Source organism: Seriola aureovittata, chromosome 14, assembly GCF_021018895.1.
Source record: "Seriola aureovittata isolate HTS-2021-v1 ecotype China chromosome 14, ASM2101889v1, whole genome shotgun sequence".
Lineage (NCBI taxonomy): Eukaryota > Metazoa > Chordata > Actinopteri > Carangiformes > Carangidae > Seriola > Seriola aureovittata.
In genome coordinates, this window is record NC_079377.1 from 15897254 (window position 1) to 15917130 (window position 19877).

Here is a 19877-nt window from a genome sequence, read left to right on the forward strand (position 1 = left end):
GTCATAGTATAGTAAGGCATAAAACGTCACAGTATAGTATGGCATAAAAAAGTCAAAAAACCTTATAGTGTAGTAAGGCATAAAAAGAAAAAAAAATGTCATATTGTGGTAAGGCATAAAACGTCATAGTATTGTATGGCATAAAAACGACAAAAAACGTCTTTCTATATCAAAGCATGAAAACGTGAAAAAACATCATAGTATAGTATGGCATAAATCGTCATAGTATTGAATGGCATAAAAACGACAAAAAACACCAGTCCAATAAAAGGCATAAAAAGGCCAAAAAAATAAATATATATACCTAGTATTGCATAAAAACGACAAAAAACTTCTTTCTATAACAAGGCATGAAAATGTCAAAAAACGTCATAGTAAAGTATGGCATAAAACGTCATAGTATAGTAAGGCATAATACGTCATAGTATAGTATGGCATAAAAACGACAAAAAACATCAAAGTGTAGTAATGCATGAAAACGACAAAAAACGTCATAGTATAGTATGGCAGAAAACGTCATAGTATAGTATGGCATAAAAACGTCAAAAAACGTCTTTCTATAACAAGGCAGGAAAATGTAAAAAAACGTCATAGTATAGTATGGCATAAATCGTCATAGTATAGTATGGCATAAAAACGACAAAAAACTTCATAGTATGTTGAGGCATAAAACGTCATAATATAGTATGGCATAAAACGTCACAGTATAGTATGGCATTAAAACGACAAAAAACGTCTTTCTATAACAAGGCATAAAAACGTCAAAAAACGTCATAGTATAGTAAGGCATAAAACGTCATAGTATAGTATGGCATAAAAACGTCAAAAAACTTCATAGTGTAGTAAGGCTTAAAAACAACAAAAAATGTCATATTGTAGTAAGGCATAAAACGGCATAGTATAGTATGGCATAAAAACGACAAAAAACGTCTTTCTATAACAAGGCATGAAAATGTCAAAAAACCTTATAGTATAGTAAGGCATAAAACGTCACAGTATAGTATGGCATAAAAACGTCAAAAAACATCAAAGTGTAGTAACGCATAAAAACGACAAAAAATGTCATAGTGTAGTAAGGCATAAAACGTCATAGTATAGTATGGCATAAAAACGTCAAAAAACTTCATAGTGTAGTAAGGCATAAAAACAACAAAAAATGTCATTGTGGTAAGGCATAAAACGTCATAGTATAGTATGGCATAAAAATGAAAAAAAACGTCTTTCTATAACAAGGCATGAAAACGTGAAAAAACGTCATAGTATAGTATGGCATTAATCGTCATAGTATTGTATGGCATAAAAACGACAAAAAACGTCTTTCTATAACAAGGCATGAAAACGTGAAAAAACGTCATAGTATAGTATGGCATAAATCGTCATAGTATTGTATGGCATAAAAACGACAAAAAACATCAAAGTGTAGCAACGCATATAACAACATAGTATAGTATGGCATAAAAACGTCAAAAAACATCAAAGTGTAGTAATGCATAAAAACGACAAAAAACGTCATAGTATAGTATGGCAGAAAACGTCATAGTATAGTATGGCATAAAAACGTCAAAAAACATCATAGTGTAGTAAGGCATAAAAACAACAAAAAATGTCATATTTTAGTAAGGCATAAAACGTCATAGTATAGTATGGCAGAAAACGTCATAGTATAGTATGGCATTAAAACGACAAAAAACGTCTTTCTATAACAAGGCATAAAAACGCCAAAAAACGTCATAGTATAGTAAGGCATATAACATCATAGTATAGTATGGCTTAAAAACATAAAAAAAACATCAAAGTGTAGTAACGCATAAAAATGACAAAAAACGTCATAGTGTAGTAAGGCATAAAACGTCATAGTATAAGTATGGCATAATAAAAACGACAAAAAACGTCTTTCTATAACAAGGCATAAAAACGTCAAGAAACGTCATAGTATAGTATGGCAGAAAACATCTACCTTATCTTTCTTTAACAAGGCATAAAAACGTCAAAAAACGTCATAGTATAGTATGGCATAAAACGTCATAGTATAGTATGGCATAAAAACGTCAAAAAACTTCATAGTGTAGTAAGGCATAAAAACAACAAAAACTGTCATATTGTAGTAAGGCATAAAACGTCATAGTATTGTATGGCATAAAAAACGACAAAAAACTTCATAGTATGTTGAGGCATAAAACGTCATAATATAGTAAGGCATTAAAACGACAAAAAAGGTCATAGTATAGTAAGGCATATAATATCATAGTATAGTATGGCATAAAAACGTCAAAAAACATCAAAGTGTAGTAACGCATAAAAAGGTCAAAAAACATCAAAGTGTAGTAAGTCATAAAAACGCCATAAAACATCATAGTATAGTAAGGCATAAAAACATCAAAAACGTCATAGTACAGTAAGGCATAAAAACGGCAAAAACGTCATATAGTAAGACATAAAAGAAGAAAATCCTACACAGAGACAGGGACAACATGTAAACTTCACACAAACAGGCCTCGGGACTTGGATATGAACCTTCAACCTCCTAACTGAAAGACGGCAGTCTAAACCACTACACTATAATGACACTCCATATAAAGCATTGTGTAAATGCATTTCAAAGTCATAATATAGTCAGGAATGAAACTTCGTAATATAGTAAGCCAAAAAACACCAAAAAACGTCTTTCAGTAACGAGGCATAAAAACGTCAAAAAACGTCATAATATATTATGGCATAAAAGGTCATGAAAACGCCATAGTATGGTAAGGAATAAAACAACATAGTATAGTAAGGCATAAAAACGCCATAAAATGTCATACTAAAATATGGCATAAAAATTTCAGAAAACATCATAGTATAGTATGGCATAAAAACATTTAAAAAACATCATAGTATATTATGGCATAAAAGGCCATGAAAACACCATAGTATGGTAAGGAATAAAACAACATAGTATAGTAAGGCATAAAAACATTAAAAAAACAACATAGTATATTGCAGCGTAAAAGGACATAAAAACATTATAGTATAGTAAGGCATAAACATGCCATAAAATGTCATAGTAAAATATGGCATAAAAATTTCAAAAAATGTCATAGTATAGCATGGCATAAAACGTCCAAAAACAAAGTATTAAACATTCATAAACATCATAATATACAAAGGCATAAAATGTCACAGTATAGTATGGCATAAAAACGTCAAAAAATATCATAGTATAGTGAGGCATAAAACGTCAAAAAACATCATAGTATAGTAAGACATAAAAGAAGAAAATCCTACACAGAGAACATGTAAACTTCACACAAATAGGCCTCAGGAACTGGATTTGAACCTTCAACCTTCTAACTGAAAGACGGCAGTCTTAACCACTACACTATCACGCCACTGCCTATGGAAGACATTGTGTAAATGCACTTGAAAGTCATGGTATAGTCAGGAATGAAACGTCGTTCTAAAGCAAGGCATATAAACATTCATAAACATCATAATATACAAAGGCATAAAACGTCATAGTATGCTATGGTATAAAAACGTCAAAAAACATCATAGTGTAGTAAGTCATAAAAACGCCATAAAACGTCATAGTATAGTAAGGCATAAAACGTCAAAAATGTCATAGTGTAGTAAGGCATAAAAACATCAAAAAAGTCATAGTACAGTAAGGCATAAAAACGGCAAAAACGTCATATAGTAAGACATAAAAGAAGAAAATCCTCCACAGAGAACATGTAAACTTCACACAAATAGGCCTTAGGAACTGGATTTGAACCTTCAACCTTCTAACTGAAAGACTGCAGTCTTAACCACTACACTATAATGACTTCATGTATGAATATGACAAAAAACAGGCTTCACCATTGTACCACAATGCTGGTCTACTGCAAGCTTATGGTATTGCAAGCCATAAAAACGTCATACTATAAATAATCATTTCAAATCGCCATAGTATAGTAATGCATTAAAGTGCCAAAAACTTTATAGTATAGTATGGCATAAAAGTTTTAAAAGACCTTATAGTATTGTATGATATAGAACATCAAAAAAACATCATAGTACATTAAGGCGTAAAAGGTCATAACACATCATCCTATGGTAAGGAATAAAACAACATAGTATAGTAATGCATAAAAATGCCATAAAATGTCATAGCATAGTATGGCGTAAAAATTGAAAACACTGAATTGGTATTGAACCCTCAACCTTCTCAGTGTGAGGCAATAGGCATAACCATTGTACCACAATGCTGGTCCATCACAAGTTTATGGTATTGCAAGACATAAAAACGTCAAAGTATAAATGATCATTTCAAAAGACGCCATAGTATAGTAAAGCATAAAAATGCCAAAAACTTTATAATATAGTATGGCTTAAAAAGTAAAAAACACATCACAGTATTATAAGGTGTAAAACGTCACAAAAACATCATATGATGGTAAAGAATAAAACAAAGCATAAAAATGGCATTAAATGTCATAGTATAGTATGGCAGAAAAATGTCAAAAAAATATAGTATATTAAGGCGTAAAAATAAAACATCATAGTACGGTAAGGAATAAAACAACATAGTATAGTAAGGCATAAAATGTCAAAAAACGTCATAGTGTAGTAGGGCATAAAAATATCAAAAACGTCATAGTACAGTAAGGCATAAAAATGGCAAAAAACGTCATATAGTAAGACATAAAAGAAGAAAATCCTTCACAGAGACAGGGAGAATATGCAAACTTCACACAAATAGGCCTCGGGACCTGGATTTGAACCTTCAACCACCTAACTGAAAGACGGCATGTAAACATTCATAAACTACATACTGTACAAAGGCATAAAACGTCATAGTATAGTAAGACATTAAAAACACATAAAACGTCTTTCTATAACAAGGCATAAAAACGTCAAGAAACGTCATAGTATAGTAAGGAATAAAATGTCATAGTATAGTAAGGCATAAAAACAACAGAAAAAACGTCTCTCTATAACAAGGCATAAAAACGTCAAAAAACGTCATAGTATAGTAAGGCATAAAACGTCATAGTATAGTAAGGCATAAAAACGTCAAAAAACATCATAGTGTAGTAAGGCATAAAACGTCATAGTATAATATGGCATAAAAACAACATAAAACGTCATAGTGTAGTAAGGCATAAAAACGACAAAAAACATCATAGTGTAGTAAGGCGTAAAACGTCATAGTAGCCTATAATATGGCATAAAAACGACATAAAACGTCATAGTGTAGTAAGGCATAAAACATCAAAAAACGTCATAGTATAGTAAAGCATAAAAATGCCAAAAACTTTATAATATAGTATGGCTTAAAAAGTAAAAAACACATCACAGTATTATAAGGTGTAAAACGTCACAAAAACATCATATGATGGTAAAGAATAAAACAAAGCATAAAAATGGCATTAAATGTCATAGTATAGTATGGCAGAAAAATGTCAAAAAAATATAGTATATTAAGGCGTAAAAATAAAACATCATAGTACGGTAAGGAATAAAACAACATAGTATAGTAAGGCATAAAATGTCAAAAAACGTCATAGTGTAGTAGGGCATAAAAATATCAAAAACGTCATAGTACAGTAAGGCATAAAAATGGCAAAAAACGTCATATAGTAAGACATAAAAGAAGAAAATCCTTCACAGAGACAGGGAGAATATGCAAACTTCACACAAATAGGCCTCGGGACCTGGATTTGAACCTTCAACCACCTAACTGAAAGACGGCATGTAAACATTCATAAACTACATACTGTACAAAGGCATAAAACGTCATAGTATAGTAAGACATTAAAAACACATAAAACGTCTTTCTATAACAAGGCATAAAAACGTCAAGAAACGTCATAGTATAGTAAGGAATAAAATGTCATAGTATAGTAAGGCATAAAAACAACAGAAAAAACGTCTCTCTATAACAAGGCATAAAAACGTCAAAAAACGTCATAGTATAGTAAGGCATAAAACGTCATAGTATAGTAAGGCATAAAAACGTCAAAAAACATCATAGTGTAGTAAGGCATAAAACGTCATAGTATAATATGGCATAAAAACAACATAAAACGTCATAGTGTAGTAAGGCATAAAAACGACAAAAAACATCATAGTGTAGTAAGGCGTAAAACGTCATAGTAGCCTATAATATGGCATAAAAACGACATAAAACGTCATAGTGTAGTAAGGCATAAAAACGCCAAAAAACATCATAAGGCATTAAAAATGACAAAAAAAAGTCATAGTTTAGTAAGGCATAAAACGTCATAGTATAGTATGGCATAAAACGTAAAAAAAAAACCTCTTTTTATAACAAGGCATAAAAACGTCAAAAAAAGTCATAGTATAGTAAGGCATAAAACGTTATAGTATAGTAAGGCATAAAAACGGCAGAAAACATCATAGTATATTAAGGCATAAAACGTCATAGTATAGTAAGGCATAAAAACGACAAAAGACATCATGGTATAGAATGGCATAAAAACATCAAAAAAGGTCATACTATGGTAAATCATGAAAACGTCAAAAAACTTCATAGTATATTAAGGCATAAAAACGACAAAAATGTCTTTCTATAACAAGGCATAAAAATGTCATAATATAGTAAGGAAAAAAAAATTCATAGTATAGTATGGCATGAAAACGTCAAAAAACGTTATACTATAGTAAGGCATACAACTTCATAGTATACTAAGTCATAAAATCTTCATAAAACATCATAGTATTGTAAGGTATAAACACATCATAGTATGGTAAGGCATAAAAACATCAAAAAACGTCATAGTGTAGTAAGGCATAAAAACGACAAAAAACGTCATAATATAGTAAGGCATTAAACATCATAGTATAGTAAGGCATAAAAACAACAAAAAACATCATAATTTAGTTAGGCATAAAACATCATAATATATTAAGGCATGAAAACGTCAAAAAACGTCATAATATAATAAGGCATAAAACGTCATAGTATAGTAAGGCATAAAACATAATAGTATAGTAAGGCATAAAAACGACAAAAAACGTTGTAGTATAATATGGCATGAAAATGTAAAAAAACTTCCTAGTATATTAAGGCATAAAAACGGCAAAAGACATCATAGTATAGTATGGCATAAAAACGACAAAAAACGTCATATTGTAGTAAGGCATAAAAACGACAAAAAATATCATAGTGTAGTAAGGCATAAAAACGACAAAATATGTCACAGTATGGTAAGGCATGAAACATCAAAATCCCTCATAGTAGAGTAAGGCATAAAAACGACAAAAAACATTATTGTATAGTAAGGCATAAAATGTCATAGTATAGTATGGCATAAAACGTCATGGTATCGTTTGGCATAAAAACGTCAAAAAACATCATAGTGTAGTAAGGCATAAAAACGACAAAACATGTCACAGTATGGTAAGGCATGAAACATCAAATTCCGTCATAGTATAGTAAGGCATAAAAACGACAAAAAACGTTATTGTATAGTAAGGCATAAAATGTCATAGTATAGTATGGCATAAAACGTCATGGTATCGTTTGGCATAAAAACGTCAAAAAACATCATAGTGTAGTAAGGCATAAAAACGACAAAACATGTCACAGTATGGTAAGGCATGAAACATCAAATTCCGTCATAGTATAGTAAGGCATAAAAACGACAAAAAACGTTATTGTATAGTAAGGTATAAAACGTCATAGTATAGTAAGGCATAAAAACGACAAAAAACATCGTAGTGTAGTAAGGCATAAAAACAACAAAAAACATCATAGTATATTAAGGCATAAAACGTCATAGTATAGTAAGGCATAAAAACAACAAAAAACGTCATAGTATTGTAAGGCCTAAAAACGTCATAGTATACTATGGCATAAAAACAACAAAAAACGTCACAGTATAGTAAGGCATAAGACGTCAAAAATATCATAGTGTAGTAGGCAATGAAAAAGCTAGTTAGAGTTGCCTACTAACCTAACGTAAGTTTTTGGACTCATGGGCAGTTTGTGGAGTACCTCCACATGGATAGGCCCTGGGAGCGGGATTTGAACCCAGAAGCTTCTAATTGAGAAGCGACAGTTCTAACCACTACAATATCATAGTTATAGTCATAGTATATTAAGCTATAAAAATGGCAAAAAACATAATAGTATAGCAACACATAAAATGTCATAGTGCAGTAAGTCTTAGTATCGAAAGGCATTAAACATCATAGTATAGTTAGTTAAAAAAATGTCATAACACGCTATAGTATAGAAAGGCATAAAAACTTCATAGTATAGTAAGGTGTAAAAATGTCAAAAAATATATAAATTTAAAGGTTATTACTTTTATAAATCATTACAGGACTTTGTATTACAGGACACTTTCTCTGTAGTTGCCAAATATAAAAGTCCACAAAAATACACACACATATACTGTACAAGTGCATATGCACACAGCCTAGATAAACAGATGAACCACTGCACACATGGACTGTCGGCAATCACTCCATGGGTTCAAAATGAACCTTTTTCATCAACTCTGATAAGGTCACAGACACTGACCTCCAGACAGCTGAAAGAAAAAAGCTGGCATATCTGAGAAGAAGCAGCTTATTATGAAAGCTTATATTTAAGAAAAAGATTTAATTAGCATCAACACATTTCAGTGAGTTGTCAGAGATTTTGATTTTGTGGTTCGACTCAGGGGAGGTAAATAGACAGGGGTTACTCCCAGGAGATGGCTATGTGTATGGATGTGTTTACCCTACAGTACCATATACAAAAGCTTATGTGTATTTATGAGAATGTAAATGTGTATCATTTTTGCAGTGAACTTTTCAGAGGATGCTAAAGGTAAGGAAAATAGAGATATGTGTCAATGCTTCTCTGAGCATGAGCCGTTAGCAGAGTTATTACAAAGAGCCTTACATCATTCACTGTTTTCAACTTTGTGGGTCCCTTGGAAATTAATTTAGATCCTTCAGTTGTCCCCTCGAGCAAGGTTCAAAAACAGTGGCAGATCTACATGAAAGTGGCTGTATTTCTCACTTTTCTTAAGATTGTTACTTCTTCCCATGATGTGTTACTCCTGAGCAGAAGAGAAGCAACAATCTGGAGGTGTGATGTGTATAGTTAGGGTAGGTTTTTTCCCTTACTAATTAGACAGAAATAATATTTGAGGGGTGCTGTCTTAATGATGCTTTACTGGGGGCTGAATATGCAACAGGTTTCATTTGAAGTATGGTGTGTAAGAAAGTACAATAAAACTGCACAGATGATTTCATTTTATTAATAGCCATGTTGTAGCACAGACAGAGATGATTCATACCTAAATTGTGAGCTGTGTAGAAAATCTTCTGCCCACCAACATGGTGTTGAGATGCCTCTCACGTCCCACTGAAGCACTCTAAAAATTTGAGCATTTCACTTAAAAAAAAAAAGAAAAAAAAAGAAGAAAAAAACCGATAGGGAATTTGTGAAGATTTGCTTTGGTCCAACAGTCTGTCTGTGAATGCTCTGTATATTCATATGCTGAATGCTTGAACGCTTGTGCAAGTGGGTCGTGTAGGTCTATGTGTGTGTGGATGAGACATTTGTGTGGATACGGTATATCACAATGACATTATAGCTGTGTTGCTATGCAGGCTGTCTCTTCCATCTGAAAGAGTTAAAACTGTTGCATGGCCAAACAGCACCTGACTATGATGTTCTATTTTTTTAATCACTTCTCCATGTGTGCAGATTCCTCCTTTTAAATGGTGGATGCAAAAAAAAGCCACAGCAAAAGAAGAAAGTACCTAGAGAGCCTGTTTTTAAAGACAGAGAAGAAAATGAAAGAAAGACAGAGGGATTGAAAGAATGAAAGTAAGAGAGAGACAAGAAAAAAAGAGAGAAAGAAGGAGAAAAAGAAATCAAAGAAGGGAAAGAAAGCAACAAGAATAGAATGTTAGGATAAGAGGATGACTAAACCCAACTCCTCTGAGGGTGAGAGCCAATCTGAAAAATGATTGGTTGACTTTCCTGAGGCAAAGCTCTCTTTGCTCACATCAATAAAACATAAACATGAATAAATGCACTGCTTTTGGCCTTCCAGGGTCCTTACTTAATTTCATGTATGCAAGTGAGTGATGATATGCATGGAGAATTGTATTTACCTAGAAGGCTCAAAATAATTCTGGAAGCCATTTTGTGTTTGTTGGTTCCTTGTATTTACATAAATGTACTACTTCACCATAAACTCTTAGAATTTTTGCGTTTAATGCGACTTCATTTGTCGGGTCTTCTCAGTGCGAGTTGCGCATCTGCCGTCCAAATACATGCATTTGCATGTATAGTAGTTGCTCCCCACTGACTTGAGCCACAGATGCACAGCCTATCAATAATGTTGAAGACATGGGAACACACAGTCTCCAGTGATGTACTCTTGATGTATCCACTTAGGGACAAATCATCCAAACAGTCATCTGCCTCACTAGTCTGTTGGTCCCTGAGGTAGATCTTCACTGACCCAATTCAGTGGGTCAGCTTTTGTTAATGAGCCAACCATACAAACACGTTGACAGCAGTTAAGACAAAGCTCCTAATGACAAGTGCAGCTTTGGTGCTGGGAGGCTTTTTGTTATCAAGTTTTGCCGTTTGGGGCTATTTTTAAAGGTTATTTTACATCCTCATCTGAATTCGTGAGCGTTTGATTAAATTGGATCCACGTGCAAAATGGCGCAAGTGATTGAAACCCATAAAACTGTGAATGTCTATTTGTTGTTCACTCTGTTAATTTGCTGTGCTATTTGAGTCCCTTTGGTTAGGACTGAACTGCCTCTAGTTTGACACTGATAAAATCAATTCCAGATTCAATTTACCTTGTAGTATTTATAATGTCCCATGACACAGAGTCATTGTTGTTCGTAGAAAAGAACTGAAGAGACAAACGATCAACAGTGTGGCAGAGTTTTTCTCTCGTATCTATTTTTCAAAGTAGGCAATTAGGTCTAACATCACAGCCATTTAACTAAGTCTGTACTCCAAATTGATTCAGACTCCAGTGTTGGACCTTGCAGACATGGTGCATTTAGTTATGCAAATGCTTATCTCTCTGTGTGATTGGTTAATTAACCTGTAATGCAGATAGTCCCAGCCATGCACAGTGGCCGTTTGATGGCTAAATTGTGGGTCAATTGGGTTTTTAACATTTTCAAAGCAGACTTAGAGGCATGTCTTTGTTCCTCTGAGTCTTGTGTGGCTTTTCTCAGTTTAATGACTCGTTCCATGGGTCCCATAAGGTTAATGCGTTTAAACTCACTGTAATTGAGCTTTTGACCTATCTTTCAGGCATTTAAAAAAACTCGTCATATTATGCCATGTTTCTGCTTCTTGATTCCTCCCTCCACGCCCTGCCCCAAACTCTACCCCCCCGCCGCCCCCCTTTCTAAGCTGAGTTATGAGCATCCCCATGGGAAGTCATTTATAATGCCATTGGAGTGACAATAATGTGTTTGCACACCATTTCACTCTGCCCTCTGTGCCTTGGCAGGCTTTTATGGGCCACATTTTTGCTTCCCCAGAAACACATTGTCCAACCATCCTCAGAGAACACGCAAAAGCATTTAGCCCAAACTGGAACTGGATGTCTTCCAATGAGTTAAATAACACAACATCTTCCATCAATATTTGAGATCAACATTTGTTGGTGCTTTTGCAGCTAAACTACTTCACTATTTTGAAGGTAAAAGCAAGACAAAAGTTAAAAGAGAAAAAGAGAAAGGGAAAGAAAGAGGGCGATGCAGTGCAGCCACTTACTGCATTTCTTTTCATTGTTCACTGAACAGTTATGTTCAGACTTTGCTGTCATGTAGGTATCATTCCACATGAGATACAGATGCAACTCTTGACAGCCCGCATTGGATTTTTTTCAGATCCTGCCACCAGCAGACTGACATTTCCTGACAACACGAGCATCACTTGTCATTGGGATAGCATACTGTATGAGGCTGATATTTATTAGTAAAGAGATGAAGCAGACATGTTGTATTCATTCCACATCATTAGGTATAGACAGGTAATGTATGCTAGTGAGGCACTCATGCAAACGGCTTTTTAGGCCAGACCTTGGCATGTAATTATATGTGTCTGTTGCTCTTATGTTGTAGGTGATCCTGATCTTGACTAAGCTGTATGACTTCAACCTGGGGGCTGTTACCGAGAGCTCGCTCTGGAGGTGAGTTTTTATTTTTAATTGCTGCTATTTTTCCTTTCCCATCTAAATAGAAAAGTTATGGCATCATTGCAAGAATTTTATAAAAATGCAAAAGTCCCTAAAAACAATAAGAATAATATATTCATAGAGCTTTCAGTGCACAGTGAGTATGATTTATGATGTTCCTCCTTGCTAGGATATGAACAATCAAGTCAAAGTGGAAGCCAATATGAAGTATGTTTTAATAAAGCAATCTGAAGCAGTTCAGAATGAAGCTTCCTTTTTGCTTCCCACAGTCCCATAAATAACACACCTAAGACTGAAGTGACCTTTTAGAAAAGGCCCAACCTATTTTCTGTCCATCACAAGTAGAGAAACTTTTTTGAAAGGCTATTTTTGAAAGATAAACTGGAAGACTTATTTGAGGAATTCTGGATCTCTTTTCCTCTGACCTAGAAACTTCCTTCCAGAGTTTTTGATTGATTGTCATCCATAACCTTCTGTTTCAGAAGCAATTGACATGCAATTGCTACTGTACAGCTCCTGTAATTCCATTCAGTATGTATTGAGAGGTGAGTTACAGTGCGCTGTCAGGTCATAAATAAAAATGGAATTCATTAAGGATTATACCATAGAGCACAATCCAGCCTTTGATATGCCTCTTTTCTCACCTCTCCCATAGCCTGCAGAGAACTAATTTCTTTCTGAAATACACATGAATAAGAGACCATAAGTCCGTCAAGCATAGAGATTCAAATTAATATGTTTCACCAGAGGCTCCGGCAAGATTTACACCCGACTTGACACGTTTTGAAATCCCATATTGTGTACAGGAGGTCTTCCATCATCAAGGTGTCTGCTTAACAATGGCACCATGAGTAAATTAGAGTGTACCTCAGGGGGTGCACAAAGGCTCTTAGTATGTGTATTAGGGTAGCCAAGATTTGAATGTTATGAAAAGAAATGGGAGTAAATGATTTCTGTGATAACATGATAAATGATTTATGACTACAGCTCCAGGCCGGTCTTGGTGGCAAAATGCAATGTGCAGATCAATGGGTTGACTTGCAGAAGCTATCTAAACACGCATCAAGTCCCTTTATGTTTAGAGATGATTGCCTACTGGTAAAGGAAACTTCACAATGTTATAACATAATTTAAGGGTCTTCCTCTTGCCGCCACAATCACAGACAGATATGCCAAGCGAAAAGAGTACTTAAGCGCAAATACAAATGTGTTTAGGGGTAAGTCTTTGAAAACAATGTCAACAACAAATGGGACGATTCAGATTAATGCACAGACAATGATAGCAGGCTGTGGGTATCTATCCAATTATGCAGTGAAATTACATTTGGAGGCGCTCAGGTAGAACTGAGAGCTTGGATTGGCTGTTTGTGGTGAGGAGAAATATGAAAACTGGGATGACACATCTACCCTTGTCATGGGATGCATAGACTTGCCCGTATTCTTTACATGTTGTGACAAACCTAAATTTAAATACAGGCCATTAATTAATAAGGATCAAGAACTAGAGCATTTGTTTTTCTTCTTTTTATCTGCTTTTATAAATATTTAATCTTGAACCTGTATTCATCACTTTTGTGTTGCTACTCTGTTGCACTATTGCAACAGACTAGCACACTCAAGCTTTCCCTGCTGAATACGAAGAGGATGAAAACTGAGAGAACAAATGCTGGCCATTCTGCCATTAATTTAAGATTAAAAAAAAAAACTATATCAAAGGTGACTTCATTGCTGCCCCAGAAAGGATGTCTTTAAATTCCTTCCTCACTGTCTTCAGTGCACCAATATCCATGAGCATAAAGGCAGAATAATGGCTTACATCACTCACAGTGTTGCTATATTCAAGGACTATGCCTGTGCTGGATGTTTTAGTTCTTAAATAACAAATTGCATTTAGCGTACTTATGTTAGTGCTGACCATTTTCTAGCGCATATCTGAAGTTCATAAATTCATTTCCTACCTTGCAGGCTGCCGCTGGTTTCAGTGCACATCTGTGTGGCATGAAAATCAGCTTGCAAATACTTGAGACTTGCTTGACATATGTATGGTGAATTTTTACTTTGCATATTGTGTTTGTCAAAGCTGCATTATTGCAGTTGGAGTAGGACATGCCTAATGAATATGAATATGTCAATCTTTTTAATGCTTCTCTTGATATCGGTATTTTCTTGCTGCTTGTCAAAGATCATTGGAGTCAGAGCCTCCTTTAATGCACAAGCAAGAGGGAGTTCTCAGATTAACCCCTGTGCGCTAATGCATTACCACACAAAGACAAGATACTTTTTTCCAAAATTTTACAATAAGCTAAAGGTGCCCTGTGGAGTTTTCTTGTAAACACTGTCATTTTTAAATTCAGTGTCACACACAAAAATGCATTATATGCACCCTTGAGGCCTAAGAAACCTGTTGAATGCACTTCCTTCCTCATAAAACATTTGCAAGGCCAATTCTCTGGAATATTTCAAAACTTGCATCGTTGACATCTATGTTTACATCCATGCTAACATTAGTTAGCAGTCTCGTACTTCCTTCCCTCTGTCTGACTTGCTGCTGTGTTTCTTAGTTGATCACTGTCACCAATTGTTGACCAGTGGAATAAACCAGGGGATGTCATAAACTGTACCCTCCCCCATTTCATTTGATAGACAGGGCTAATCTTTGAGGCAAATGTGTTTATTTGCTTTGACTTCTGCCTCACCTTCACCTCCCTGGTCCTTCCCTGCACCTGACCATATTTCACCTGTTCATTTTGCGCTTCTCTGTATTTTACAGCTTGCATGCGCTATACATTTGAATTACTGTCTCCAGCAGTTGGCAGTGATATGTGTCCTGTCACCTTTGTGCTTGTGCATCCTCAAACTAACAGAGTGTGTGTAGCATGTACTCATAACGTGGCGACTTTCTTTTTGCATTTGGAGAACTTCAAACATTTTTTTCCTACCTTAAAAATGCCTATAAATCTATCAACTTTTTGAAGAGGCCATAACTGCTCTAACTAAAATCATCACCAGACAGTGAAATGAATGAGCTGTAAATGTGCATTTAACAACCAATCCCTGATCCCCATTGTTTGCTTGGGGAACTCCCACTATTTTGTTTTTGTTCTAAAGGATTTACTTGACTTATTAAGTTTCATTTAAAAAAAAAAGTCCTGATCCTCTTGATTCATAATATTTAAGTCCTACAGTCTTCACATCCTACATATAAGGTTTTTGGAATTAGAAGTAGATTTAGATGCATATTGATGTCATGAGAGCAGCTAGAAAAAAAATCATTATAGATAATGTTAAACCTGATTTTTCATCACCACCCTGTGCTGAAACATGATGGTTGAATAAAGAGTACCTACAGTAGGTGACATATAACATCACATTTCTTTTTCAGTGTTGCACATTTGTTGCAGGATTGCAGCAAAATGCTTTAAAAGAGCAACACAAACAACACATTAGCAAGAAGCTAGTCTGTGCACGTTGATTTTCCCCCTCTTAAAGCAAAAAGGCTGCCTGAAAATCAATCTAAACAGATATAGTATGCTTTGGAGATGCAGTCACGTAAAGAATAACTGATTTGTAGTTAATGGGCTAAAACATGCCAGACCACTGGAATGGTGCTTTAAAGTCTGTTTCAGGCAGGTCTCTAATGGATATTTTTTTTCTTCAAACACAGAACATGTTCTTCTTTTCTCTGTAACCAGATCCAGTGATTATGGAAGCACCTACAACAAACTCAATGACAAAGTGGGTTCAAGGACAGTTTTAAGTTACCTGTACGTCTGCCCTACCAACAAACAGAAGGTCAGTATTTCCCTGTTGCTTTGTCTCTCTGTCTGATCTCTTACAAGCTCTTTCCTGACATAAAATTACAGGGTTTTTTTTTTTTTTTTAAATTGCTGTCAAATGACTGTATCTCTGTCTCTTTCCCTCTTCTGATGCCATATCCCTCGTCTGGCCTTCCCTACTTTAGATAATGATGCTTAGCGACCCAGAGGTAGAGAGCGCTGTCCTCATCAGTTCAGATGAAGGGGCAAGCTTTGAGAAGCATCCCATTAACTTCAACATCCTGAGCCTCCTCTTCCACCCGGCACAGGAGAACTGGATACTGGCTTACAGTCATGACAGCAAGGTAGCTTCTGAGTGAATCCACAATGAAGCTTTAAGTGGAGATGAGATAATATGTGATGCTGAATGCATTAGCATTTTAAAAAACTTTTGTTTTCATGTGATTCTGCTGTGGATGTGATCATAACTGTGATGCTGCTCATTAACAAAATCTTCCTCCTAAAAGTGTGACGAAGATCAGCCTAATTTTATCTTGCAGCTGTACAGCTCAATGGACTTTGGGAGGAAATGGCAGCTTGTTCACGACAACGTGATGCCAGGCCGATTCTACTGGTATGATTATCTGCATCCTATTTTTGAACTGTTTTGTACAGTGATTAATTGTAATTTGCATAATGATAGTGTTCATGACCCTAAGCTGTCAGGAGGATCCAGTGACCTCTTGTCAAAAACACATCTCACTCGTGGCAGTCAAGCACAACACTGATTATATCCATGTCACGTAGACATGAAGGAATATTGTGCTTCTTTTTCCATAGCACAAACATGACATGCTGTTTTTGTTGTCGCTGTCATTTAGTAATCTCAACTGCTCAGGCACAAGGCAGTGAATATTGATGTGAGCCTGTTTATCCCTCTTTGTCATGGCATGTGTCAAACCCAAGTGTTTTTTTTTTTTTGAGCTGTGAAAAGAAAGGACATTGGTTGGAGGACATCCTCTCCACATGGTTGAATAGTGAAACATTTGATAAATAAGAAGAGCGCAGCGGGTATACTTGCACCCGAAAGAATGCATTATTTGTGCTCTTGAAAACCATTTGTTCATGCATATTACGTCGAATCGTTATTTTTCAAAATGTTTTTGCAGCCACCTACAATTTTTTATCAACACATATTTGCAATTGTAGATATTTATGGTAATAGCTGCCCCCCCCCCCCCCCCCCCCCCCCCCCTTGTTGTTTCCTATGTTGATGCTTTAGTGAATTGAGATTAATTGCTGCTGGTGCCCGAGATCCTACACTGAGTGATTTACAGGAGCTAAGAAAAACATCTTGTTTTGGTTTGACAGAATAGAGATGTACATCTACAGCTGTGATACTCACATCTCTTCCCATTCTCGTTTTTGCCTTTTCTTCCCCCCACCACCTCTCTCTGCTCTTCTCCATCTTCTCCTCCTCCCGCTTCTTTCAAGGGCGGTAATGGGGCTGGACAAAGAATCAGATGTGGTCCACATCGAGACGCGCATTGCAAAAGGCCGTGAGTGCAGCACTCCAGTCTGCCACAGTAGCAAGACCCACAGGACCCCTTGCCTCTCATTTAGAGCGAGGTCACGGGGAAGATGAGACTCGTTCTGCTGGTCAGATTAGTCCCCGAAGGTCTAGTAAAGCAGAATAGGTGTCTCCTGACAAAAATGGAGAGTTTTAGTGGGTTGATTGATGTTGCTTTGCCTTAATATATCCCCTGTGTCGCATAGACAAACCTCAACTCCCCTCTTCTAAACAGCATGGTATACTCTGTTAGGCCAATTATAGGGATTTAATGCATTGGAATAGATACTCATATTCCTCTTGTGTGAGAAAATCTGTATCTGAATTAGCATACAAACTCACACAATAACATCCTAAACTTTTTTTTTTTTAAGTGTGACACGCTGCAAAAGCTTCTACTGTATTAGTCTTGAATCTCAGCTCATTTGGATCACACTGCTGTCTTGTATTCACAGTCAAAGATTAAAGTTGTTTCAGAACAGTGAACTTAAAGTATATTTATTATATGCAGTGCCTCTGTATAGCAGCTCCAGTGCATATAAAGTACTGTCTGAAAGTAAATGGTTGTAATTTATTTCTGATTGATTTCCTTTTGCCTCTTTCCAGGCGCTCAGTACGTGAAGTGCAGAGCCCAACGCTGCACAGATGGCAACAGACAGTACCTCTTTCCTGGATATGTAGACACCAACTCACTGGTTGTGCAGGATGAATATGTTTTCACACAGGTTTGCGTAGTGATAGATTACTTTTCTGGATTAAGTTAAACCTTGTCTTCACCTTTTCACACAAAGGCTGTTGTGTCCATGAACTTTGATTTTCTTTTTCTTTCTTTTTTTTGTTGTTGTTGTTGTTTTTATTTTCTGTATCTTGTGCATCCACTTCATGCTTTTCCATCAAAACCCATATAATGGCTTTCTCCGACACACCTGTTCCCCACTGGCCCAATGTGTGTTTTGATTAGGTTTTGTCTCGTTCATGTCAAGGCACACTCAGTGTTTGAGTTTCCACACAGACACACTCCATGCCTGAAAAATGTGTTTGCTTGCTGAGAGCACAGGACAAAGGAACTGTGAATAGACAGGTTGGTGTCCTTATTACCATTCACTCTGACTTTGACTCCAATTAGACAGCGGCAGGCAGGGTCATTATCAGAAATTTAATTTTCAAATGCCCTCAACTGTCATTGATTTCCATTCACAGCGAAGTAATTTTCTCTTTCTTGGTCAGCCATGATGCATTTGTTCATCCTTGGCAGACTCCAGCTAAGTTTGAGAAAATAAAAATAAAAGGAGCGAGGCTTTCTAGTGCTCTGTTGGTAGCAAACCTTTTCATTTTGAATAAACACCTCTAAATGTTTGCTGTTCATTTTTTAATTTATTTATCCACAGATTTAATCTTTTGATATGATATGATGTTACAGCAGCTATACTTTAGCGGTGACCCAGTTTCTCTTTCAGAATCACTTAATCCACAGACTTGATTGGAATGGCTGTGAAGTAAGAATGAAAATGTATGAAAAAAAAAAAAAAATAAATATATATATATATATATATATATATATATATATATATATATATCACAGCATGATTCAGAAATTGTGATTCAATAAAATGCCCAAATTGCATTTAGCTGAGATGAGATTGACCGTCAAGGCAGAGGCAGACATGAGGAAGATGCTGGTGAAAATAACAGGACACACAGGGAGAGTGTCTGCGCAGAGCTGTGGTGGCACAGATGACTTTCTTGTGACTTTCATTGCTTGGGGCAGTTGGATTTAACTTGACAAAGAGTAATGAGGTTATCGATTGGGCTACAACGAAATAAGCAGTCTTCAACACCTCCAAAGTCTCATGGGAGAGAAGGAACAGCCAAGTGCAACATCCTCAAAAATGTGGTCTGGGAAAATGCAGCTCATTGATTTTCGATAGATTATTCCATTAGAGCCCTAATGTAGTGTGTTGGGAGACAAACACCATCCTTCTAGTTGATTAGAAAATAAGCAATCAAGTAGTGTTGGCCTGCCTGTAAGTGGATGGGAAAGTGGTAGTGCATTAAGATCTTCAAGCTGCACTGTAGATAAAGCCAACACAATCTTCACTGCCTCTTAGCTTTAGACTAATTGAGATAATGATAATAATTTCTGTTGTGCTTGTAATTTTAGTCTGCTTTCGACAGCGCGGAAAGCAGAGTCAAATTGCGAGGGTTTTATCGAGTCACTCATGCGTTGTGAATTAATACACCTCCTTCAGGAAACACTTTTGCATCATGTCCTCATTTCACAACAGAGTCACATTTGGGATGTTGGCAAATTCACTCACATATTGTACATCTTGTAAAAACCCTCCCATCGTGTTTTTTTTTTTTTTCTTCAGCCTACAT

General features: G+C 35.7%; 1 protein-coding gene across 1 annotated transcript in view; it reads left to right on the plus strand.

Annotated features, from left to right (window-relative positions):
- Nucleotides 1-19877, plus strand: part of sorcs3b (sortilin related VPS10 domain containing receptor 3b) — a 58332-nt gene that overhangs the window by 21272 nt on the left and 17183 nt on the right. The window contains exons 2-7 of the mRNA XM_056396243.1: nt 12100-12167; nt 15866-15965; nt 16135-16293; nt 16489-16562; nt 17423-17487; nt 18105-18223. Coding sequence (XP_056252218.1) covers nt 12100-12167; nt 15866-15965; nt 16135-16293; nt 16489-16562; nt 17423-17487; nt 18105-18223 — 585 coding nt within the window. The remainder of the gene's footprint in view (nt 1-12099; nt 12168-15865; nt 15966-16134; nt 16294-16488; nt 16563-17422; nt 17488-18104; nt 18224-19877) is intronic.